This window comes from Haliotis rufescens, unplaced genomic scaffold (assembly GCF_023055435.1).
Source record: "Haliotis rufescens isolate VD_foot unplaced genomic scaffold, xgHalRufe1.0.p SCAF_1, whole genome shotgun sequence".
In the NCBI taxonomy this organism is placed as follows: Eukaryota; Metazoa; Mollusca; class Gastropoda; order Lepetellida; family Haliotidae; genus Haliotis; species Haliotis rufescens.
In genome coordinates this window covers 83,048,085-83,073,391 of record NW_025963779.1, presented here as the reverse complement: position 1 = coordinate 83,073,391, position 25,307 = coordinate 83,048,085, and the positions used below count along the sequence as shown (strand labels likewise).

Genomic DNA, 25,307 nt, shown 5'->3' with positions numbered 1-25,307 from the left:
TAAATATATGGCATAGAACATGGACCTGTATGCACTATTAGCAATATCAACAATGGCCTGTTTGCATTCCACGCAAATGCGTGACCAACTAATGTCTGGATGTAACCTATGTGTGTGTTTCTGTTGTGATCAAGGTCTCCGCGTAAATGCATGTATACATGTATATAATGGCGTTCAATTCCAACTTGAATATCTCTATACTTTACAATGAAATATAACAAAAACAGCTTTGGTTCAACAATTTCGTAAACCCAGTTGTTTGTTATGTAGTATTAACAAACTCACGACAGCCTAGGCGTTTCTAAAACATGCGTCAATACAGTCAAACACTGTTGTGTCGAACTTACGGTTGTCTCGAAGTAAAAGCTTGGTCCCTGTGTACCCCTTCTTTCGTTGTCATTTTCGGTTGTGTCGAACCTCGGATAACTCACATTATTTACGTAGGTCCATTCAACTTCGACTAAAGGGTGTTTGACTGTATATAAAGTAAATCACTTTACTATTGACATGTTATTTAGCTTATGTATATTCAGTTCAATTTATTACAAACGCGTCTTTTTTGGGAATATGTTCTTGTTACACGCGGTCTATCAGACAATTATCAGGGTCGAGGCGTCTAATTTACTAACTTCTTTCACTAAAATTACCATAGCCACAATCTTAAAGGTCAAAGTGTCTTCCTGATGTTTTCCACGTGTGCCTTAAATACGTTAATGATGTCAATCAACAATTTAGATTCAGATTTATAGGTCTTCAAGTGTCAAGTGTATCTGTAACTGCGCTGATATCGTGCTTGAAACTTTGCTTTTACCTTCTTAACTCTACTTTTAGAATTTTGAAGGGTTTAATGGTTGTTCTAGACATCTGAAATCGCTGAGACACGATATCCCCTCTGAATTTGAAAATCGACGACAACAAATTGAATTGTATTGACTGATTATGATACATGGCAACTGTAGTTTTAACGGCATGTACCAGTTTTGCACCTGTTTTCATCCTTGGCTTAAGTACTTTGACAACCCTGAGCAGTTTTAATTTGATTGAATCATTTCAAGAACGATGCATAACCTATACCATGAACATTATCACAAGACCACACCATAACGACTATGTGTTCTTCATAATCTCCAATATTTTCCCCAAAGCAACAAGTACAGTAATGCATTCTATTCTGACATAAGCGTTTCCAATGATAATTTCGTTTATGTTTCTTGTGTATAGTCGCTTTGTTTGTGTGTGGAAGTTCCAAAAGAAATAGTCCCGGATAATGGGGGCATTAATAGCGAGGTTTCAGTGCTATATTTCCATTTTGACGTGATACATACATGTATATAGATATTTTATAATCCAAAATATTATTTCACAAATGATATGAAAGAGGCTCAAAACTGACGAAATCTGTCTTTCTTCGAAAACAGTAAATATCTCTTCGAACTTTTATTATTCGATCTGTATATGGTCTGTTTCTTCTCAATGAGTACCTGTGAGGCAGGACACGCTCTGCCGGTTCTCGAACACCTGTTGTCACTGTAAAGTTACGGTGTATGAAGGTTCATATGATTTTTGTTATTGAGTAATATTTGATAATGATACTGGCATGAAAATATTTTATTCAACAAATGTGTCTTCGAAATGCTTCCAGCACCTTCTTATTTGTTTTTCGCCGTTCTTACCGTAGTTGACAAGTATCCCCATGGGAATACACGAATGGCTTGTTAAATGAAACCGATTTTCACTTACTTTACATTTAAATTAAAAATAATAATGGATAACACCTAGTGTTTTTAAGGGCATTGGATTTCACCTTCTTGACTTGGAAGCATACAGAGCTTAAAAGGAATGGATTCCATTTGATAAAAAGTCAATGATTAAGTAAAATTGTTTGAAAACGGCTAATGAATGTTATATTGCTTTTACTTCTAACAGAATCCTATTTGTAATATGTCCCGGGGGGACTTCTGATATCCCCTCAACGAACGAATCAATAGGCTTTTTACACCTCATCTCAAAGCTATCTCGCTTAGTAAAGAAAGAAGCTAATGGCTGATTTAAGTAATTGTGCATGAGGTTGTATATGCTGTGCATCCCTTCATAAGAGAATATAACAACTAATCTTCTTTCCCTAGAACTCAAACCCTCCTTTTTCACAATGACTCGAAGTCAGTCAATTGATTCCATTCAGAAATCATCTCATACTCAAAGATGAAAGCTTCGGAACGTTGTAGGCTTTTTTGTTGTTCAATCAACAACATACTGCGGTATAATGTCAGTTAGTTCAGAATTGTTATCATGTGACACTGAATGTGGAGTTAATCACATAATGTGGAGTATACTGAGTTCAATAATAGTTACATTATTCTTCTATAAAAATATCTCACATGAAACATGTTCTATTGTAAAATTCAAGTGTAATAACAAAAGAGCTTAGGGCACCTTAAACAGACCAAATGTTGTGTAATGTATTGCCATAAGTGTTAGTGATACTTTATCAGGAATGTCCCAATACACAGCTGTTTGTATGAAGCATCGGCGATGTTTGTTTCGCAAGATTGGTTTTTTAAACCTTCTTATCCTAAATGTATCAGAAATGCTGTGGACATCAGCGTTGCATACTCTTCATGTAGCAGAGCCAATCAGATAAATGCGCGTGTAGGTTGTTCTCCTGTCTTGTCAAAGGTAGACGAGTTGAGTGCACTCCTCAGAACGAACGAGATAACAGCTTGACATGTTGGTAAAAATACACAGATTGCTCTGCAATAAGAGTGACGAAACTATTTTCAGATAAAAGTGGTTTCCTATATGTATATCTGGCCAATAATTGGCGTTTTATGTTATAAAGCATGGGCTGTTTGAGATGTTTTGTAATGACTAGATTGTGTGTCAGATACACTTACATTATCACAGTCAACACGTTGATAAGAAACACGTGGAAATCACGATTGGCCGTAACATATACCACCTGGTATTCAAGCGCACCAGACAGCAGAATAAATACGTTAACCATTCAGAAATACATAACTACAGACACACAACCCACAGAAATCGTATTAGTAATCCTATATATATTTTGGAGCTCGGTAGTCACATGTAGTCGTTGTACAAAGGCATTGAAAACTGTTCATTGTCATGTCACATAAGGCCGCAAGGATGCGCTGAACTCAGTATCTCGTGTGATCGCCCCGGGCAGCAATCACGACTCTGCATCTCCTCGGAACTGACTTGATAATCGTACGAATTCTGTCCTGCGGAAATTCTGCGCCATTCTGCTTGTAACGCGTTGGCCAGTTGTGGGAGTGTCTGTGGCGTGTACACGTCGATCGAGTTCATCCCAGAGGTGTTCGATTGAGTTGAGATCTGGAGGTCTCGACGGCGAGGGCAAGCCGTTGATGTTGGCATATGGGGGTAGTCTACCGTGACACGTGCGGTGGAGGGTTGTCCTGTTGAAACGCTCATTTCGACGACGATAAACACGTTGTCTTTCAACTCGCCGGTGAAGAAGAAATCGTGATTCATCGCTAAACCACGGTCGTCTCCAGTTTCTCAAATTCCAAGGCTCAAATTCGTCGCTGTCGATAGATCTGTTGCAAAACAGGGACGATAACTGGTCTTCTGGGTCGGATTCCAGCTACGCGAAGATGATTCCTGACAGTCTGGTCCGATATCCTCCTCAAACCAGGGATGCGCCCTGCAGTCTCCGTAGCTGTGGCATTGAAATGACGTAGGTGGAACAGTCGAATGTAGCGACCCCGTGCAGGGGTGGTAACTCTTGGTCGGCCGGTTCTCGGACGGTCTGCAGTGGAATTGAACTGTGTGTATCGATCCCGAAAGCGACAAATGATGCTGTGGTGGACGTTGAAGTGGCGTGCAACAGAAGACTGCAATTCCCCTTTTTGGATACGTCCTATGGCGATATTGCGATCAGCAGCGCTGAGTCTCGGCATTTTCGAGCTTGAAAAATGTTGACCATTGAATGACAAATTATTGGCTTATGCTTGTTTTTTTATAGCCACTACCACGAGTTACGAATGTCATTACTTGCACGTGCTTTTTGCTTTACTGTTTTCCTCTATGACATTTTTTAACAAGTTAGAAAACAATGCCGTTTAAGACATTGCAAATCGACAATGTCTGCGTTTTAACGCACCGTTTGTCGAATATCAGGCCACCAACATTTTCCAATTACATATATCCTATTTATATACCGGATTTTTTGGTGTAGTCAGGTTCAATTAACAACATACTACCTGTGCGTTTCTTTTTTTTGAAGAGTGTACATTGCACAAACAGTTCAATCACAATCTTATCAACAAGAAAGAAACTTGCATCATAATATTATCCTTTATACTAAAGAACTCCGAGTGTGATCCTTTTGCATAAGCATTGTATTCTAAGACCTCTTAAGTTACTCGTGTGCTTAAAACCATGTGATTTAGGTATACAACATTTTTGTATATCTGTGTCCAGATGTGTGGTGTTATTGAGTATTTGTTATCTGGAAATTTCCTCTGTAACAGATGGCGTTTGCACTCGCAAATCTTAAGGCACATAATCGTCACCAACATCGTAAAATGCAAAAGTTATTAGTAATTTCCGTAGCACTCTCTCTTCGTGGGTTTCAGACATGACATGACTCTTAAATGTCTGATGTCCCACGTTGATGTTACAACGTCATGACAAAATAAATGACGACATATGCTCCCGTGATAACAGAACCCTCAAAGTATCATGAGGGACAAATGATACATATTGATCAAACTTCCATTTCGCCAAACCGAATGGCACGGGAGTTTTGGGTCAGATTTTGGATTGAAAAGGTCTTAATCAACTACATTTTGCAATCAACTGGGTTGCAGTACAGATCCCTAAGCCGTTTACAGTGATAAACAATCAAATCAAATATGATGCCTTAGGACTAAATATCATTGTTATGATGGTTTGTTTATTTTACGAGGGTTGACGCATGTTTAGACTCATCGAATGATTCACTAAACAGCTTAAAAGATTTCCAGTAAAACGTTATTTGATGTAGGTTCATGTTGTGTGGTTTATTTTCCTGAGCAATTTGTATGCACTTTAACACACGTCAATTGACTGACATGCTGATTTACATGGCCATTACGAAATTAACCACTCACTAATGTCGGTAAGCTGAAAAAGTAGTTTCAATTAGGTTTTACTTTGAAACCATGACATTGCACCTATGCAGTCAATGAAGTCATCCTACACGATAATCAGGAAGAGGAAAGGTTTATTGGCTACTAACGATCCTTAATATATTGCCAGGAAATGGTCAACCAGTCTATGGTTCCTTATCAATAAGGATTTACAAGCACGTGCCAAAGACAAAACAGAATTCCGATGTAAAGTAGGCCACCGATTTCATCTCCTGCCTTGATACAGCAGCTGAATAGCCAGGAATCTACTTTAAATGAACAGGATATAGCCAATAGAACATAACCTCCCCGCCTTGCATTGAATCTCCAGTAGTAATATAAAAGTGTAATCGAGTAGAAAACCCGAATTTGGGTCCGTATTGAGAGATCAGAGAAAACAATGAAATCAAATGGGTGATCCCCTGCACATGACGAGGGATAACCCAGAGGGTTGTCACTAAAAAGTATAGAATGAAGGAATGTGAAGTAGTTGTCGCCAGACTGTGATAAAGTAGCCTCGACTCACACAATTAGCATGATCTGTGTTAATGATTAAGTTTAATCAAGCTGTTTACATATTTAACACGACCATGACAACATTACAATAAAAGGAACTTGTCTCCGTATAAATTGTGAATGACCATATAAATCTCCAAGTAAATTATCAAGAGCAACTGTGACATCCGCGCTTCTTCACATATAACCATTGTATTGGTAGTGAACTTACAAGGAAAAACATAAATCAGGCAAGTGGCTTTATGTACAAGTCGTCTCCATATTAATTCAGGAAAATATTTTGTTTGCGTATGTGACAATCAAGGTGTCTGAACCCTTTCATTCACATAAAAGGCGACTAAGGGGTTTGGGTGGTCAGCCTCGCTGACCTGGTTGATGCATGTCATCGATCCCAATTGCGTGGATCGATGCTCATGATATTAATCACTGCATTGTCTGGTCCAGACTCCATTATTTACAGACCACCGTCATTTTGCTGGGATATTGCTGAGCGCGGTGTTAAACAACAAACCAACCAATGTTTCATTCACAGCAAAGATGAATGCAATAAAAACGTTCTCGTTTTTTTAGTTGAATTGTGCCTAATTACTTAAAGTTCGTAATAAGCATCTTGTCTTGTTGGTATGCATGTTGTAGCATGCATGAATCTATTACAAAGAATATAAGGCTTGATAAGTTCACATCAAAAATTTTACTGGCCATTAAAATACGCGCTAATGCCTTTCAATTGTAAAACTGAGTTCTGGTACATGTATGATATACGTGTAAAAACGCCTCGAACACTCCAAATAAGAGGATGTGAGAGATGCGATGTGTTTTAGAGTATAGATATTCAATACTTTGGCACTATGTCACCGACGGTGTGAGGGCGAGTTGTTATTACTTGTGCATTTGTATACATTTCCAACAGTGGGTATACGTCAAACAAACTGCGTTTGTGTAAAATAGGTTCAGATAGGTCTTTTATCGTAACAGTAGGGTCTGCGGTTAAGTGACAAATATATGTTTGTTTTATAACAATGAACACGAGTAACTACACATCATTCCACACACACACACATAGTACAGTTGTACTGCAGTATCATTTAGTTGTTCAGTCAGCAATAGGGGTTGAATCTGGACCAGATTAAACAGTTGGTCGATAGCACGAACAACGATGAACGCCGCCATGATGGCGATGATACATTGTCGTAACATAACGGCTACACGATCACACTTCTCCGACACGAACTTGTACAGGGTCTGTTCGGCAAAGTATTCTTAGGATTGCTTCTGTAAATCTATAATATTCGTGGCGCTAAAATCGCTTTCTGTCCCATACTCCTAGCACGGCCGGTCCTGGTAAACTAGCAAGGATCGTCACTTCAATTTTAAAATGATTGGAAATATGCTCAGATTTATTGTATAGATGATTTGTCATACAGATTTAGTAAACGTTGTTGATGTATAGTGCAAAAAAGGTTAGGGATCATGATTTTTTTTTTGATTTTTAAAAAAAAAATTATTTTTTTTTTTTTTGGGGGGGGGGGGGGGGGGGGGATATATATGAAGTGAAGACTGAGCTGATCACTTGTTTTGTTCACAATAATACACTGATGTCAATGGAAATGCACATATACGATTTGTTCGATAAATGGACATATGCATGAACCTAACTGTGTAGCATGCAGAGATTTGTTTATATCAGTTCAATATCAGTTAAATGTTGTCCTATGTGTTTATGTTATGGTTACACTAGGTCTACCTTTGTAACGCCTCAAAGTGAGTTTGACCAATCAGAGAGCAGAACTACTAGCCGCATTGGAGCCCGTATACCCGTATAAGATGGTTGTTACTAACCTAATATGAGACCGTATACCGTCAGTAGCAGCCATTTTGGATTTTCCAACATCCGCCTCACATATGTCACATGAAAATTCTGGTACAGAAATTCGTCATTCGATTTTTGTGTGTTTTGATATCCTTAATTGTGATGTGCAGAGGCATGAAGTTTTAAAGAAACCAAGTTCGTGGCTTTATTCATGAAAATAAAAGAGAAAAAACGGAGGCCACTGATTTACCAATAGCAAGGTCATAGAACATAAGGATGACGTCACATAGTAATAGAATAGATAGCAGCCCGTGGTTAGGGAAAAGCGGAGTGCTATCAAGTTACAGTGGCCCGCAGAATTCTGATAACATTCGGGCATTTTTATTGTAATTCTATCCATTTTCGCTATAATTCTTGTTTCAACGTTCACATTAAGTGTTAGGTCTTTGAAAGGCATTTAGAAGTTATTCACATAAGGAAGAGAATATATGGATGTCAACTTCTTTATCATGAGGAACACAACGTTTCGGAGTATATGCTTACTCCTTCATCAGGTGAATGAATGCCACTTGGGACTTATTGCTTTGATCCTTGTCGTGGCAAATTGCCTAGCTGGCTTCAATTTGCCCCTTGCTACGTTGTTGCATTCATACACCTATCAGTGCTAATTCCCCCCACCCGCCATTTGCCCAGTGTCCACTTCCAATTACTTAGATATGAGTACTTAAGTGTTAGCTTCCATTGTCTATTGCTTATCAGCGCCAATCATCTGTTGGCTTCCTTTGTTAGCTTGTACCCTTTGTTAGTTTTCTCCTTTCGTTATCTTATTAATTTTGTTGTCCTTACATGTACATATATATGCTCTCTGCCTTATGGCATTCATTCACCTGATGAAGGAGTAAGCATACTCCGAAAAGCTGTGTTCCTCATAATAAAGAAGTTGACATCCACATATTCTCTTCCTCACATTTAGTGTGTTCACATTAAAGTGTTGTATCGGAAACATATGTACTGGTCCTGCCATTTATACCGGTTGAAAGTGTCCATTTTCATTTTGACATAACATGTGCGATAAAGATATCAAAGAATGTAAATATTTCGACCTAATATATTCGTTATGGTGTCTTCAGTTGCCGTATACTTTTATCATATTATCACGCCTCGCCCAATATATGCTAACATAATATGACACCATAGCTAAAGACACCATAAATAATAGTATCTGTTTATCAGTAGACGTGGCATCACGAGACTGAAGGTGGCGAAGAATTGAATGACTTAAACAGAATTACTCGAGATAACTAGTATTGATAGTCTTTACATGTCTAAAGCAAACTAGTCCTTGACGGAGTGTTTGTCCTCGCTGACGGGCCATAACGATCCCGTATTGACCAGATCAAAGTGGACACACAGTATTCTGTAAAATCAATCAGGCATATATACATGTGCCTCAATGGGAGTAGGCGTATGCCCTTTAGGCAACATGTGTTCGCGTGCGAGATAAAATGTAACACATCTTGTTAACATATTCTTGATGTATCACTTCAATTTATTTCTTCGATCGAGATAAAACACGCTTATGTCAAAGTTGTCAATCAAAATGATACGTTCAATAAATTGTCAACATGCTCTGTGTTACATACACTTCATGGCAAAACGACTGTACTCTTTTCCTGACAGTGAAATGTAAGCCTATGAACATATTTACATCCATGTATGTGTGTGTGTGTGTTTGATCACTGTCATGACTGTATTTGAAGGATTTGTATTTATCGGCCACAACGTTCAATATGTATGTTGCATTGCTACTTAAGAACAATGATTTCCCTTCAGACATTTATATTAATTTAAAAAGTAAATCTCATTATCATAGAGAAACAATACAATATTTGAAAGCATAAATATTCTCAAAAGATAATATTCTATATTTTAGCACAATACATTTTTCCCATACTATATGCCCTATCGCCTCTTATCCGATCGATGTAATTGTACATTAGATGTTCCCAACATCTTTTCGTACATGTACATGTATGACTCTTAATGGAACATAACTCTCGTGTGGGCCTGGAACATATATAATTCGGTTAGACATTATACATTAAATAGCATGTGGCATGAATCAAAATGCTTTTGTATGAGGGTAGAGTGTCTCTGTAGAATTGAATCTTAATGGAACTTGTTACAAAACCATATTTTCGTTCATAAATGACCTTTTCTACTCCTTCTCTTATTTCTTATTTCCCTGGTTTCGCTCCTGTGTCCTAAATGGATGGACATCATGGCGTAATTGCTTGTAATATAGGGCGGCGCGGTGGACCCAGTAATTCCTGGTCATATCACGTACGTCGCTAATGTGTTACTGGAGAGTAAGATGATAAAACTGAGACAACAAAGGCATGCTAGTCACGGAACATGGGATCCAAGGGACCACCGTATTAGAACAGTAATGTAGATTTTCCGTGAAGTATTCACAAATCGTGTCAGCTCTCGCGAATGTAATTGCTTCTTCCGGCACACGTTTAATGCATTCATAGCTCAATAATTGGGTTTCCAGCATCCATGTTTACATGGTTATTGTCCTTCTGTATGTATATATATATATCATTTATGGTATATGGAGGCCTTTTCTAACACTTGAAACTGGATTAATACAACATTAAGCGATGGGTGGACAACTAGCTTCAGGGTGCGACCGTCAGACCAAGACTCCCTGTTCAACATGGGTACGACATTTGCAACCTGTTCTTTGGTTATATTTCTAGAATGTGATTGCGCTTTGATGGTTCGGAGTGGAGACCATTGCACTTTGTTATATCTAACTACCAAGTCCCTTTTTAAACAAACACTTGCACCGTTTCATTACCGTTTGATATGTCATCCTCCATTGTTCAAAGTATTATGTGTATCTGTATCTATGTTAAATATTCGACATCCCTGTTCCCGCTTCAAAAGTTTAGTTTTGTGGTGTAGATGGCGACATCAGTTCCGAAACAAAGCTATTGTGAGTCCAGGGTATTTATGATCAAAGCGAGTGAGTGATTTTCATGTCACGCATTCATATCACGGCGTGTCAGCTTGGTGTTCGGAGAAAGCCCGACGTAATGCAGGTCTTAGACATTTACCATTTTGGTGAAGCCAACGGAAACGTGACTGATGTTGAAAAACCTAGAAAGATAATCAGGTCAAACCTCTATTAATACTCTTGATCAGAGGTTTCTGGCACGCCTATGGGATGCAGCTCTGCACAGCGAATTGCGGCGCTTCAGACGACTTGACCCCCGTACCATCATTACTATACCAAACTTGAGATACAATACAATGAATTATCGAGGATGTAGATATGCTTACTCATATCAATAACGTAAAGAATGAAAGCATGAATACATTGGAGTGAGTGAGTGAGTATGGTTTTACGCCGCTTTTAGCAAACTTCCAGCAATATCACGGCGGGGGACACCAGAAATGGGCTTCACACATTGTACCCATGTCGGGAATCGAACCCAGGTCTTCGGCGTGACGAGCGAACGCTTTAACCACCAGGCTACCCGACCGCCCCGAATACATTGAAAGACATATATAGCTATAGTTATATAATTCATGGCAATTGTTTGTTTCAGGTTCGTGGCGATAGTGTTTCCAATTAAGGCCCATATTGTGTGTACCCGGAAGAAGATCCTGTGCGTCATAGCGTTCATTTGGCCCGTTGCGATAGGCTGTGGACTGCCGACATTACTCTTCAACCAAGTCAAGCCAGTAGCTCCGGGACTTTCATTGTGTCAGATCATCTTTCCAGGGAATAACTTCCAATTCTTTATTATTTTCAAATATCTTGAATCGGTGTTATTTTACTTTCTGCCAATGGTGATACAAATAGTTCTGTACGCTGTGATAGGTCGAAGGTTGTACGCAAGTACAGAGGAACTGAACACTCGATTCCAGATGCGTCCAGACGCACACTCGAAAACAGAAAGATCTGCTGACACAATAAAGGCACGTAAGGGCGTTGTGAAGATGCTGATAGCAAGTGTGCTTATTTATTTCATCAGCTACTCGCCTCAACAAATACACCTTTTATACAACACGTTCTCGAGAACTCCGTTTCCACAAAGTTGGCCATTCCTTGTTTTTGTTATGATCATAACCCACGTGAATTCAGCAGCTAACCCTGTGCTTTATAGCATATTTAGCCAGAACTTCCGCCGGAACTTCAAGCGATGTCTGTGTTTTATTTGCTATCGGATGGAGCGGAAGGCATACCGGAGGACAAGGTTTGATTCCTTCGACTCACGTGCTGTTTCCAGAAGAAACAGCACATCTCGCACCACTATGTCTAGAGTGTAGATTTCATGTGGCCCTGATTGTACATAACTGGAAATTGGAGGACACATCTTCAAGACAACACAATGAGATCTGATGGTGTATACTGTTGTGTTATTACCATCTACAAAGCACAACGATAAATAGGTCAGAGTGCTTGAGTTAACACCATTTGTCGGCAGGGATGGTGAGAGTAATGTGTAAAGTTATATCATGAGAAATATGTTGATCTTGTTTGTTGAATGATTTCTTTAAAGTTCGGTTATATCATAAGAAATACTTTGATCTTTGAAGTCGGGTTGGTTCATGCTAACGAAATGGAATTAACTTATAATAATTACAGTGCAATATTCGGCCAATATTATAGCTGTTGTGTTATAGCTGATTCACAAGCACACTTCATGTACAACGTTAAAATGTGAATCTAAAGATTAACTTTAATGATGCATCTAAAAAGTCATCAATTTTGTTTTGTTTGTCTAGTTATGAATGTGAAATTGTATATTTTTGTGCTTTTTTAGGCACCCGAATCGTAACTGACGCTCTTATGAAATATAGCCTCGTGTTATTACAAAATATTTTTTTTCTGACATGTGCTTTTGCTTTGAGATGAGCAAATTTATAAAAGTAAACAAAACTTTCAAACGTGTATTGTCCTGTATTATATAAATATCTGCTCGAATATTCTCGGCCGCAATATTATTTTTCTGGGAATGACAAACATTAACAGACATCATGACTTAACAATATGTTCAAATTTGTACATATTAACTGTGATATAAACAACTTTTGGCATACGACATTATAAACATGTTTATATTGGGTAAATTTATCAAAGTAGATGCCTCACATGTGCGACTAAATTGATAAATGCAGTGTTTGATAATAGTCATACAAACAGGATTAATTTCCCATTGACGTCACTGATACCAATAGCCGCCAATGTGTCCGTCTGCATTAATTTTGTTTCGTTTGACGTTCACGTTTTAACGATGCTACAGTAAAACGGTTTTCAGCGATGTTTTGTTATTTCAGCGACATTTCGTGTCAGAGCATTAGGCATATACGATAAGTTCCGAGTCTCGCATGGAAGCAATTGCGTAATAGTAGCATCGTATGTTATGGACATTACATGGTGTCATATAGATATGTCCACACAATTGAGCAACTTATTTCGCTGTGACAGGTCAGTAAAATAAGCATAGATCTGTGACCTTTTGGAGACAGGACAAACAAGAGGAAGGTGCAGTGATCAAGTGCTTTCCAGAAAAAGGGCTGAAAATTAAATGCCGTCCATTAAGATATGAGTACAACACAATGGTAGGATGCCTCTTCCAATGCCACCGTAAGAAAGTGGGATCACAGTTTAAGTGTGGCAGGGACAGCCTTGAAGACGACCCCCGTCCGGGAAGGACTGTCACGCCAGCAACACCGGAAATGATCCCGACAATCCACGATATGATGATGACCGACGGACGAATGACTGAGGGTCATATTGCTAATTTCCTTGGGGAAAATACATTCCATTATCACATTAACTTTGGCAATGAAGAAAGTATCAGCTCGTTGGGTTCCAATGCTTCTGACCTCTGAGAAATAAACATACCAGGCTTCACATGTCTCGTGACAATCTAGCTATGTTTGAAGCTGACCCTGAAAGGTTCTTTCTACGATTTGTGAATATGGATAAAATCGAGGTTCAACACTTCCGGCCTGACTCCAAACAACGACAAGAACAGAGGAAGCATTTGACATCATCATATCAGCTGTAAAGGTTATGACATCCTACTTCTTAGTTGTCGAAGATGTCATCATGACTGACTATCTTCCAAAAGGCAGACAAAAGCGGAATATATTATGCTGCACTTTTGAGATGACGGGATGAAATTAGGACTAAGAGACGTTGGAAGCTGAGAAAAGGAAAAGCTCTTTCATCAGGACAATGCGCCAGTGAATACATCCGTCACTGACATGGTTACAACCCACGAGTGTGGCTATGCTTTCCTTCAGCACCCACCTTATTCTCTTGATCTGGTTTCATCAGACTTCCATCTATTCTCAAACATGAAGCAAGCACTAACCGGAACCCTCTCGAATGATGAGGTCATAGCAGTTGTGGGGAACTTTTGGACCAACCAAGTGGACTTTTGCGAACTGCGATAACATCCCTTCAAATCGCTGACAAAAGTGTATTACTGTGGAAAAGAATTTAGTTGAAAAATAGATCATTTAATGTCTTTTCCTGAAGACTTTCTATGCGAGGCTCAGAACTTATCAATCACCCTAGTTGATTACATAATGGTGTATCAATTTCCTGATTAGCATGAAATGCATGAACTTGCCTATTATAGGCGTCCAATGACACACAATTAGCCAAGTCATAGAGCCTGACCAACCGATCCATTTGTGAGTGAGTTTGATGTAACGACACTTTGAACATTAATTTAGGTCAATCACGGCGTGGCAGCTTAATGTAGGAAAAAAGCTCGAATGATGCACGACTAAGATGTTAACACTTTAATGAAACCCACGAACAAGACATGGTACTGACATTTTTAGAAATTTTATCAGAGTAAACCAGGGTTCGAACCAACGATAATTGGCTTCTGGTACGCCATCGGGATGCTCAGCGAAACGCAGCGGCGTAGACGAATGAGCCACCCAATTTCAACCAGGCACCCCCACAAGTCAAAATACCATTTATGATTAACATGTACTTTTAGAAACATAAGAGTGACTCCAAAGCATTTTACCAGCGAAATTAACGTGTGGTTTCAGTGCGTCTGTATAATTAGCATCCTCAAAGCTTTCGGTTATTGCTCACAATTTCAATGTAACACTGTTTTGAGGGGAAGAGATAGAATGAAATTAAAGTTCCCTCATTCCGTATGTATGCAGGTTCGCATAAAATAATGAAGTGCGTCCAAATGGCCGAATAAATATATAATTTCTATTATTCATCACTTGCTTACACAGACATATTTTCCAATTCATTATTAGCCGGATCAGGAAGGATCTAATTCCAAATATGAAAGGTAGTAAGTCATTGGACTTTATACAGAATATATACGTGTTGATATTGGACAATTCCAAACCATCCTTTCAGTCCATTAATGAATTGACATGTGTCTCAATGACGCTCGGCCTACATAGTATACATCCGCCTGGGGAATCGTGAATAATCTTTTCAATCGATATTCAAAGACTGGGCGCCTTATGTAAGTTCTAGTATTCGCTGGGGGCACGGGTGGCCCAGTCGTCTAAGGCGCCGCGATTCGCTGTGCAGAGTTGCGCCCCTTGGGCACGCCAGAAACCTATGATTGTGGGTTCGAATCCCGGTTCGCCCCAATTATGTTTCTAGGTTTGTCAGCACCATACCCGTGCTCGTGGGTTTCACCGAAGTGGTAAACGTCTGAGACCTACATCGCTTCGGGCTTTCCTCCCACATTAAGCTCACACGCCGTGATATAACTGGAATACTGTTAAAAGCGGCGTTAAACCCAACTCACTCACTCACTCACTCACTCTAGTATTCGCTATTGGGTCTTATGATTAATACCTTACATCAGAGCAAGTAGGTCATTAGGCTGATTTAAATGTGTCTCCTGTCTCGGTGTTTCCCTGAATAAAATACTTACGCTGACAATTATCCACGTTAATTTACTGGTAATACATCCATGAAATGATTCAATGTTCCACAATGACACAATAGCACAATTTCACCCGAGACCAACATTCTAGCAAATGCACGGTCGAACATCTATTATCTAGTCCAGACATGCTTTGAAGTCTCATTGCATTGATAACGTCAGTTCTGGGGGTCTCGCCAGCCACAGCAACCCCAAAATGGACATTGCTGTCACGTCCATGGGGATACACACCGGTCATTATTTGCCATTCTTCCAATTAATGCCATAAACGTTTCCAACACCACATTCAGGCTGGTTTCTATTTATACCACACCTTTATTTTGAAAAGTAAGGCCTGGCCCAGAGCCTGAGGAAACCATGGAAATCGGAGTTTGTGTTATGACAAAAGTTTGTATAGTATGTGAACATACAGCACTGGATCCTCGTTAGTCTGTTTGGTTGGTTGTGTAACGCCGCACTCAGCAATATTCCAGCTATATGACGGCGGTCTGTAAATTATCGAGTCTGGACCAGACAATCCAGTGACTGACGCCATGAGCATCGATCCACGCAATCGGGATTGATGACATGCATCAACCAAGTCAGCAAAACTGACCACCCGATCCCGTTAGTCGCCTCTTACGACAAGCATAGTCGCCTGTTACGCCAAACATGGGTTGCTGAAGACCTATTCTACCCCGGATCTTCACGGGTCCGTCTGGACCGACTTCCCCGGACGATAGAAGCTCCTACCAATATGTTTATGGAAATATTTATCCGTCATGGGATCCGTTAATCTAAAAGATTATTTTATCAGTAAGCGTAAGGCCCTCAAGGGTACACAGCGTTAAATGGGGCTACCTTTGTTTCATCCGAAAGGCTTGTGTCACGAGTTGCTAAACACGTGGCGAACGGGTTGCACACCCGTGTTCATCGCGTTGCACACTGGTGTCACACGATTGACGGATGGGTTCCACACGATTTGCGTAACGCGTTGCAAGGGGAATGGACTTCTAGGTCTATGTAGCCTAGTGGTTAAAAGGTCCCTTTGCCACGCGAAAGGCCTAGGTTCGATTGCTAACACGATTACGATGTGTGATGCTCATTTCCTGTGGCCCCCGATGCAGGAATATAACTAAGAGCTCACTCACTCACTCATTAATGATTAGGTCTTCAGCAACTGTGCTTTTCGTGAGAGGCGACTAACGGGGTCGGGTGGTCAGGCTCGCTGACTTTGTTGGTGCATGTCAACGATCCCAATTGCGTGGATCGATGCTTATGATGTCAATCACTTGATTGTCTGGTCCAGACTCGATTAATTATAGACCGCCGTCATGTAGCTTGAATATTGCTGAGTACGGCGTTAAACAAAAAAAAAATCATTATTGATTAAAATTTCAACAAGTTTGATTCCTTCTATCACGCTTGTCGTGAATAGTTGATTGCAAGAACCTTCAAGATTGATATAGTTGTGGAATATTTCGTCACTCTTTCACTCCCTATATTACCACGCACCATTTGACATAATCAATCTTAATAATCAATAATTAGCTCTGAACTGTGTCTTCGCTCGCAAAAATACGTATTATTGCAACCTTTTGATAGGCTGCTTTGAAAGAGAACTACAAACGACATTCCCCCACAGCAATATTATGTGGAAAAAAGTTTTCCATAATCATAAGAATGAGTGAGTTGGATGTGTGAGACATCTGAGCGTATCCTGATCCACCGGTGGCACGCGTCACAAGCACATACAAAGGCACGTCAATTGTTCACCTGACAAAATGGTTCAAGTGAAATTAAGGAATTGCATCGGACACCATTTTTTGTCAAATTCGGAAATGTCTTCCACATGTTTACCATGAAACCTTTTGAAATCTTCACCCTGATCAAATAACTTTTGAGTCATCTGAGGCTCTTTGAAACCTTCGTGGAAGGTCGTTTTGACATCAAGACACCAAAGGCTGGAGCTGCTGGAATATTGCTCGACGTAAAGGGAAAGTTAACTTTTGGAAAGTTGAAGTCATCCCTCTTGCCATACAGTCTTGTGGAGAGTGTATTTGTCACCTTGAATCTTTATGCACAGGGTTAAATATGAAACAGATGAGGCGGTTGCACTGGTCTCTTATATTTCTAGATCAGGTGGGTAAATGACTGTTATTGAACGATATCATAGCATCTAAAGTTTACGTTAAACTTCTTGGACACATTTAAAACCTTGAGAGAGCCTACTTATTCTTAAATTTGTTATCATTGAGGAAGTCTATCATTATACTTGTTTTCTCTGAAAACTTCAGATGATATTTGTTTTCATTTTTGACAAATTGTACCCCATCTCTACAAAAACTAAATATTAATTGTTATCTCTCATAATAATCAATACAAATTTAAAATGGTAGCCAGCTCTTTTTCTTACATATTTCATACATTTAAGACATACTTTAAGTCAATCTATCGCCACAATGAAGCGATGCCAGAGAGACTATTAGACTGAAAGTCTAAAGACAAGGTGTTGTATATTTTCTAAAAAAAACGTTAAAATGAGTAATTCTCATTCTAAGTTCGGGCGTTCGATGCCCGGCCGCATTATACCAAAAAACATACGTTAAAGGAATGTACTTGTTACCCTGCCTGGCGCCCGGCATTAAGTGGCTAAAACAGGACTGGTCGGCTCAGAGTGAGCATACTGTGTCTGAGTGGGGTATTCATGTTAAACTGCAGCATGTGATTTCAGTTTGCTAGCACTATAACATGGGCATTAGTCAGGACTAGTACAAGCAGCCACACACACACACACACACACACACACACACACACACGTGCATGCACGTCACATTATAAGTGCAATAACCATAAAACGCGACGTTAAACTCCACATCACCTCCCCTAATGTTGGGACATAGGGCAAAAGTGAAAGTAGTACACGAACGTCATCGAATTCAAGATGTCTAATACGTAAATGCGAAAGTTTTCTCCCTTTACTAAAGATATACGATACTAACATATAAATTATGTTTTCTTAGAGACGAACCTTTTATCTACAGATGGCCGGAGAACAGTTTTAAGACAGTCCCTTTGTCGTGGGTTTCGCAATGTGATTGCAGTGTTGAGTTTGTCAGTTGGTCGTCCAAGTCCATATTTCGCCCGGTTATTTAATAGTCTGTTAGTTGTCAACACTATGTGTATGCTCGTGGGGTTGACAAAAGAAGTAGATGTGCCAAAATCAGAGATGTTGTTCAATGCGGCGATTCGGGAAACGTGAATAAAATTCATTTTTATGTGACAGCATGTCATTTATTGTTTAACAAAAACATTTAAAAAACAAATGAAGCCTGGCGATTTATGGTTGTCAAAAGTTGTCAACTAACCTAACCAATATGAAGCGAGATGGAAAGTCTTTGTTCTTGTGGATACCAGTACACGCTACAAGTTTACGTTTCTATGTTCCCCATGTCCCCCATGTCCCCAATTCGGACACTGAAACAAAAATATCCGAAATCTCCCAAGCAAATCTACAATACTTTTGGAAATCTAGATGTCTCCAGCTTCTCTGCAATACATTTATTTCAGGAACTCAATGTTTAATTTCATTAGCTCTATATTCCTATATGGACTGAGGTCCCTGAATTTTATCATTACCTCTTTTCAGGAAGCGCCAGAACTTAATGTGCCACCGTGACAAGTATCATCTGATACAAATAGGCAACCCTTAAAGCAGTACTTAAGGACCGGTATCTAAGATATTTCGGTATACGGACTTAGTGTTCCTGGGAGCGGATCTTAATGTAAAAGGAATGGTAATGCAGCGATTGATCTAACCCTCGTTCATCTGAAGGAAAGTACAGATAACTACATTTATTCAAGAAAATTGGTCTGTTTCATTCTCCTCGGCATCGTGCATGTCTATACATCGTCATTAAATCCCCCTGATGGGTTCCTGCACTTTGACATCTGGTGACAATTGGGTCACTCACCTATTTATCTCCGCCCTCCAATTCCAGCACAGTTATGAACGTGTCACTTCTTTATACCGCCTTCACATACACGGATTTTTCTTACGAGTCCTTACGGATCGCCAACTCGTAGTCAATCGCAAGCATCCGTAAATAGTGTGAGTGAGTGAGTTTGGTTTTACGCCGCTTTTAGCAATATTCCAGCAATATCACGGCGGGGTACACCAGAAATGGGCTTCACACATTGTACCCATGTCGGGATTCGAACCCGGGTCTTCGGCGTGACGAGCGAACGCTTTAACCACTAGGCTACCCCACCGTCCCGCATCCGTAAATAACTCGCTTGTATCCGTAAATAACTCGTCACTACTCGCAACAACTCGCAGACACTCTTAAGGATCCGTGGAAGGAGAGACAAAAAATTTGACATATCAAAAATCATCTTACGATTGTCCACGTATTGATTTTTTCGTAAATAACTCGTATAATCCGTAAGTGTCGTAAACCGCTCGCAACTACACGTAACCATCCGTAAACTGCTCGCAAGAATCCGTTAATGACTCGTAACAAATTTTTTTAACGATTTGTTACGATTAGTTTAGGATTTGTTTACGGTTTATTTACGGATTATACGAGTGCTTACGTGTTGTTTACGATTTCATTCGGGTCGTTTTACGATGGCTTTACGGATTGTTACGAGTTATTACGAGCACTTTACGTGTAGTAACGAGTTCTTTACGAATAGATACGTATACTTTACGTAGTCTTACGTATTGTTTATGATTTGGGAAAAGGTATAAAAGCTGCATAATCGAACACATCATTTTCAGTTGTTATTAAGAAGTCATAGAAGTCACATTTCTGCATATCTACTCTACAATATCAACAAGCATGGCTCCAAAGAAGAAGGCAGTCAACAAGAAAACAGTTTATTTGAATCATGACTATACAAGTTGGGGACAAGTGAATAAAATAGAAGTTAACTACGGCCTTGGTCTGTTTAAGAATGTGTCACTTCAGGCATTATAGCGAACACTCAGATTTATGTAAGGTAACAAAAGCTGATTATTTCCTACAGCTTTGAAGAAAAACAATAAAATGTTATGAGAAAAACTGAATTATCCTCTGTCAGTGTCATACGTAAGATTAATACGCACTGTCACGATAGCAGTGCTATCGGATCACTCGAACGGATATCAGATGTGTTAACTCTGTTAATCTTTACCATGTAAAGGGCTTGCAAAACCTTCCGACACACAGTGCAGCCATTGATTCCCGTCATCTGTACTTCTTTTCCAAAGAAGAATCTCGACTGAAAGTATCATTGTTTTCATGCTCATCATGTGATCACGCCTCAACACAGCAAGTGCCATGCAAGAGAAGGGCAATGGATGAATTTGGCGTTATCGGGGTCGAGGTTCCCTATCATGGCTTTCGACCCACATCAACTCCATCATTTAAAACATCTACATGTTCATATGTCTTATGTGTGTTTGTTGTTTAACGCCGCACTCAACAATAGTCCATCTATGTGACGGCGGTCTGTAAGAAATCGAGTTTTGACCAGACAGTCCAGTGATTGACATCATGAGCATCGATCCACGCAATCGGGATTGATGACATGCATCAACCAAGTCAGCGAGCCTGACAACCGGATCCCGTTAGTCACCTCTAACGACAAGCATAGTCGCCTTTTACGACAAGCATGAGTTGCTGAAGACGTATTCTACCCCGGATCTTCACGGGTCTCCACGCAATTGGGACACGATGACATGCATCAACCAAGTCAGCGAGCCTGACCACCTGATTCCGTTAGTCGCCACTTACGACAAGCATAGTCGCCTTTCACGGCAAGCATAGGTTGCTGAAGACCTATTCTACCCCGGATCTTCACGGGTCTTTGGCATATGGTGTCAGTCAAAGTATCGGATGTTTCCAATAACAAGTACATATGTTTGGAGTGGAACAAGGGAAAATAACTAATTCAAACTAACATATTTGTTTCAATAAAATCGATTAATACTATATCGTGTGACTGGATTTTTGGTCAATCACTTGATTGTCTGGTTTGTTTACAGGCCGCCGTCGCATGGCAGGATTATTGCTGTGCGGTGTCCGGCAACACACGCCTACGTTTTTAATCAAATTGTGTGAGTGGCGTGTGCTACCGGTAGGCCAGGACTTGTTTACCCTTTTCGCGAACACCTGGTGTCACCACTGATTTTAATCGATCCATTCATATAATTTCTCCAATACTCTTTTCGCCCAATGGAAAACCGACACAGGTAATTCACAAACAATATATCTTATGATCATTTACTGAACAATGTATAGGTGTTACACGTATTATAGTTTTAAGTGACATTTTCTTAGAAGTTGTTGGTAAAGACGTCGTGTCACGAAAGTGCTAAGTCACCAAACGTTGGGCCTTTTTTTTTATCAAAAAGACATCTTATTACCTATTATTCTAGGCTATGCAAAATTTGAGATATAAGCTAAAAGGGGTAATTGTTAGTTAAATGAACCTGTCCGATAATTTTCTCAGCGATAATGTAGTGAGTAGTGAGTTTGATTTTACGCCGCTTTTAGCAATATTCCAGCAATATCACGACGGGGGACACCAGAAATGTGCTTCACACGTAGTACCCACGTCGGGAATCGAACCCAGGTCTTCAGCGTGACGATCGAACGCTTTAACCACTAGGCTACCCGTTAGTTTCATCGGATCTGTAGACGACTGCAATCTGCATTTTCCACCAACTTAACTGACACGTTCAGATAAATGGCATAATATGCCTTGACATAATATGATTTTAACACTGATTAACCCAGGTGCAGTCGGGTAAAGAAGTGGTTAAACTGTTTACATCGGATGCGAATTGGATTACAGGATAATCAATGATGACATAGCCATAAACATGGATGTGACTATGATTCATATGAACTAAAGACGAATCTAATCCATTACGTTTCTGTTCTGTCGGTTCAATAACATATGTTTACATCATGATTAAGATTATGAAAAATCACACCTATTTCTAATAAATTACTAACATCTAGAACATAATTTTCAGAGTGATGAGGTTTGGCAATATGAGAGCACCGACTATTGCAGTTTTATGAATGTAGACATGAACACGACAGTCAGCGTAACAAAGGGGGACGCTCGATATTGGTTTTTGCCAGACAAATGGCGACGATGCATTAACCCCAGCTTCAAGAAGGAGCCCATGCTACGTTGGTAGTGCACGTAATCCCACCGAGAGTTCTTAGAGGCAAGTAGACCGGGGTAATCCGGCATTACTTCATTTCATTACGTGAACGTTCGCTATATCCGGCAGCTGGGCTATAAACCTGACAGAGAGATCTAAAATTCCTCATTTCCAACGACAGATCCAGGGGTGTGCAAACATCATTAGCTAGTTTCTGCCCAACCATGGGTAAAAAAACACGAGGCGCTGATTCCCACAATCATGATGCTACATCCATTTAGGTTATTGATAGGGAATATTGCTTAGCATTGAACATTTGTCGGGCGGTCTTCTCAGGCCTCGCTCGTAAATTGAAAATACCAATATTTCCGCCAGCGTTTATGTGTCGTCATAAATCAGGGAGCGGGTAGGTGGCGGTCAGACATGTACACGAAGAATATTCCCATCAAGAAAAAAATAGTTTCTCAATGTTCTTTGTTTGGTCTGGGAAGGAAGCTTTTTTTTAAGTGATCTGTTATTTGGCACATAAAATGGAAGAGATAGTGCAGGCACTGTAATCATTGAGATTGCTTTCAATTAATAGCATCATGATCTCATGCCCTTGTTTGATGGTACCCATGGTCCCATATACAAATTTTGCAATGAAAGGACAGAGTAGGGTTGTACAGTGCGCTTATCAATAGTACAAAGATTCCACGGCATGGGATACCAACAATAAATTATATTGTACATTTGTTAATTGAATTCGCATTTTGGATGTCAGGGAACCTACCGTAACAAGGATATCCTACCGCTCAAAATATGTTTGAACATATTTTCTTGCAAAGCTGAATATTACATATAAATATATCATAATTAATAACACCCAGGCGAAATGATTGATCATTCACAAAACCAACGTGACGTGCGGTATTTTCACTCTTGCGAAGTAAAGGTACATTTTTAATGATATGCCCACGCGTTTTCTCTTGTTCAGCATTACTTCTCGTCAACTTCTTGCATTTTTTAAGGTCTAAATTAAGTAAGAACGACACATGACGCTGTCAATATACATCTTAGGAACCTGGTTCCGGATCATCGAAACATCTTACAAACTACAAGTACATCACTTGAAGCTACCAATGTCACATGGACACACACGCAAGTGTCTCGTACAAACGGCAAAGTAATAGTGACATACCAACATCACATCAGTGTTTTTTGTAAACGTTTATCGACCGCGCTAGTTCTAATTATGTGTTCTCGACATGTGAGTGGAATGTCGTTACTTGTAGCTCCAAAACATCATTATTTGTCCGCTTCGCCCTCTAACATAAGTGCATATGTGCATAATTCAGTAAGCTTTTTACGCCCCTTTCAGCTGTTAAAGTTAATTCTGGTACACATATTATTGGATTGGATTAAACATAACACGCTTAAATGACATACAGATACTTCTTGATGGCCTTTGAGATACATAAATCAATTTCCCGCTCCAGTCTCAAGGACACACAAGTTTTGACATGCGATATTTCTATTGGCATATTTTAATGCTGGAAGTAAATAATTAGCGAGAGAAATTAACACTTGTATTATGTACGGATGTAATTATCATGTATTACATCTTATCTACCTCAGAAGCGTGTTAGTATTGTGTAGAAATAGTATATAAAGATGCTGAACGTCTGAATTTAGTTACATACAATATACCATATGGATATCCGAGCTGTGATACTGTTTCATTATTGACTCAATCAACAATGCGTATTGCGTTAATATGTGCGATGTAAAGTTCCATACATCAGTTGTGGGACTTGATTATTTCCCAGTTGGTCAGCATAATGTCACAATATGTCCATATTAGTATTCCCTCTGTATTTATAACCACACATTGTTCAATACATGGCTGATTAACTGTGTTAATGTCCACAGAAGCTCTTCTTGTATTGTCAGGTACTATATTCTCCACAATGCTATATGTTATAAAGCCGACACGCAAGCCTTTATACTGTACGTCCCGTGTACTGTATGTACACGTTAATGTCTGAACGTGGTATCCATTGCATCGTTAATCTGACTGACATCGACTGGTCTGAGATGTCTCGTGTTTTATGTGTGGTGGTTAAGTGCTCTTTGCACATCAGAGATAGAACAAGTACTCTATTTGTTTGGGTGTGATAAGTGACTGTCCCTGACTGATTGATGGTCACTTTAGTTCATACCAATCACACGTGAATCAGAGGGTTCGTGATCTGCTCCACGGAGTCAACTTAACCTTCCGATACTCCATCAGTCAGTGAGGCGGGTTTAACGCCACTTTGAACACTATTCCAATTCAATGACTTAATATGTACGACTAAGAGTGAGTAAGCGAGAATGGTTTTACGCCGCTCTTTGTAATATTCCAGCAATGTTAGGACCGAGGACACATGTAATGGGCTTTACACAGTCTACCCATGTGGAGGAATCGAACCCGGGTCTTTGGCGTGACGGGCGATCATTCTAAATGAATAAACAACAACATACTCACTTACACTGTACCTTCGATGAATATACTAAGTGAGAAGTCAGTTTCACCTTTGGGTTAATACAATCTCAGTCAGAATGTTGTTACTCACACTGCTAGTTTTTAAAGCATTCGCTTGTCACGCCGAAGGCCCGGGTTCGATTTTCCAAATGGGTTCAATGTGTGAACCCAATTTCTGGTATTGCTAGAAAATTTATGAACGGGATTT

At 39.7% G+C, this 25,307-nt stretch overlaps 1 protein-coding gene across 2 annotated transcripts in view; it reads left to right on the top strand.

The window, feature by feature from the left end:
* The window catches only part of LOC124136912 (neuropeptide receptor 15-like), an 84,750-nt gene extending 70,441 nt beyond the window's left edge, over positions 1-14,309 (top strand). For both annotated transcript variants that reach the window (XM_046502970.2, XM_046502969.2), the window contains exon 2: positions 11,100-14,309. In XM_046502970.2, the coding sequence (XP_046358926.1) occupies positions 11,100-11,823 (724 nt within the window). In that variant the 3' untranslated portion in view covers positions 11,824-14,309. The remainder of the gene's footprint in view (positions 1-11,099) is intronic.
* Positions 14,310-25,307: the final 10,998 nt, after the last annotated feature.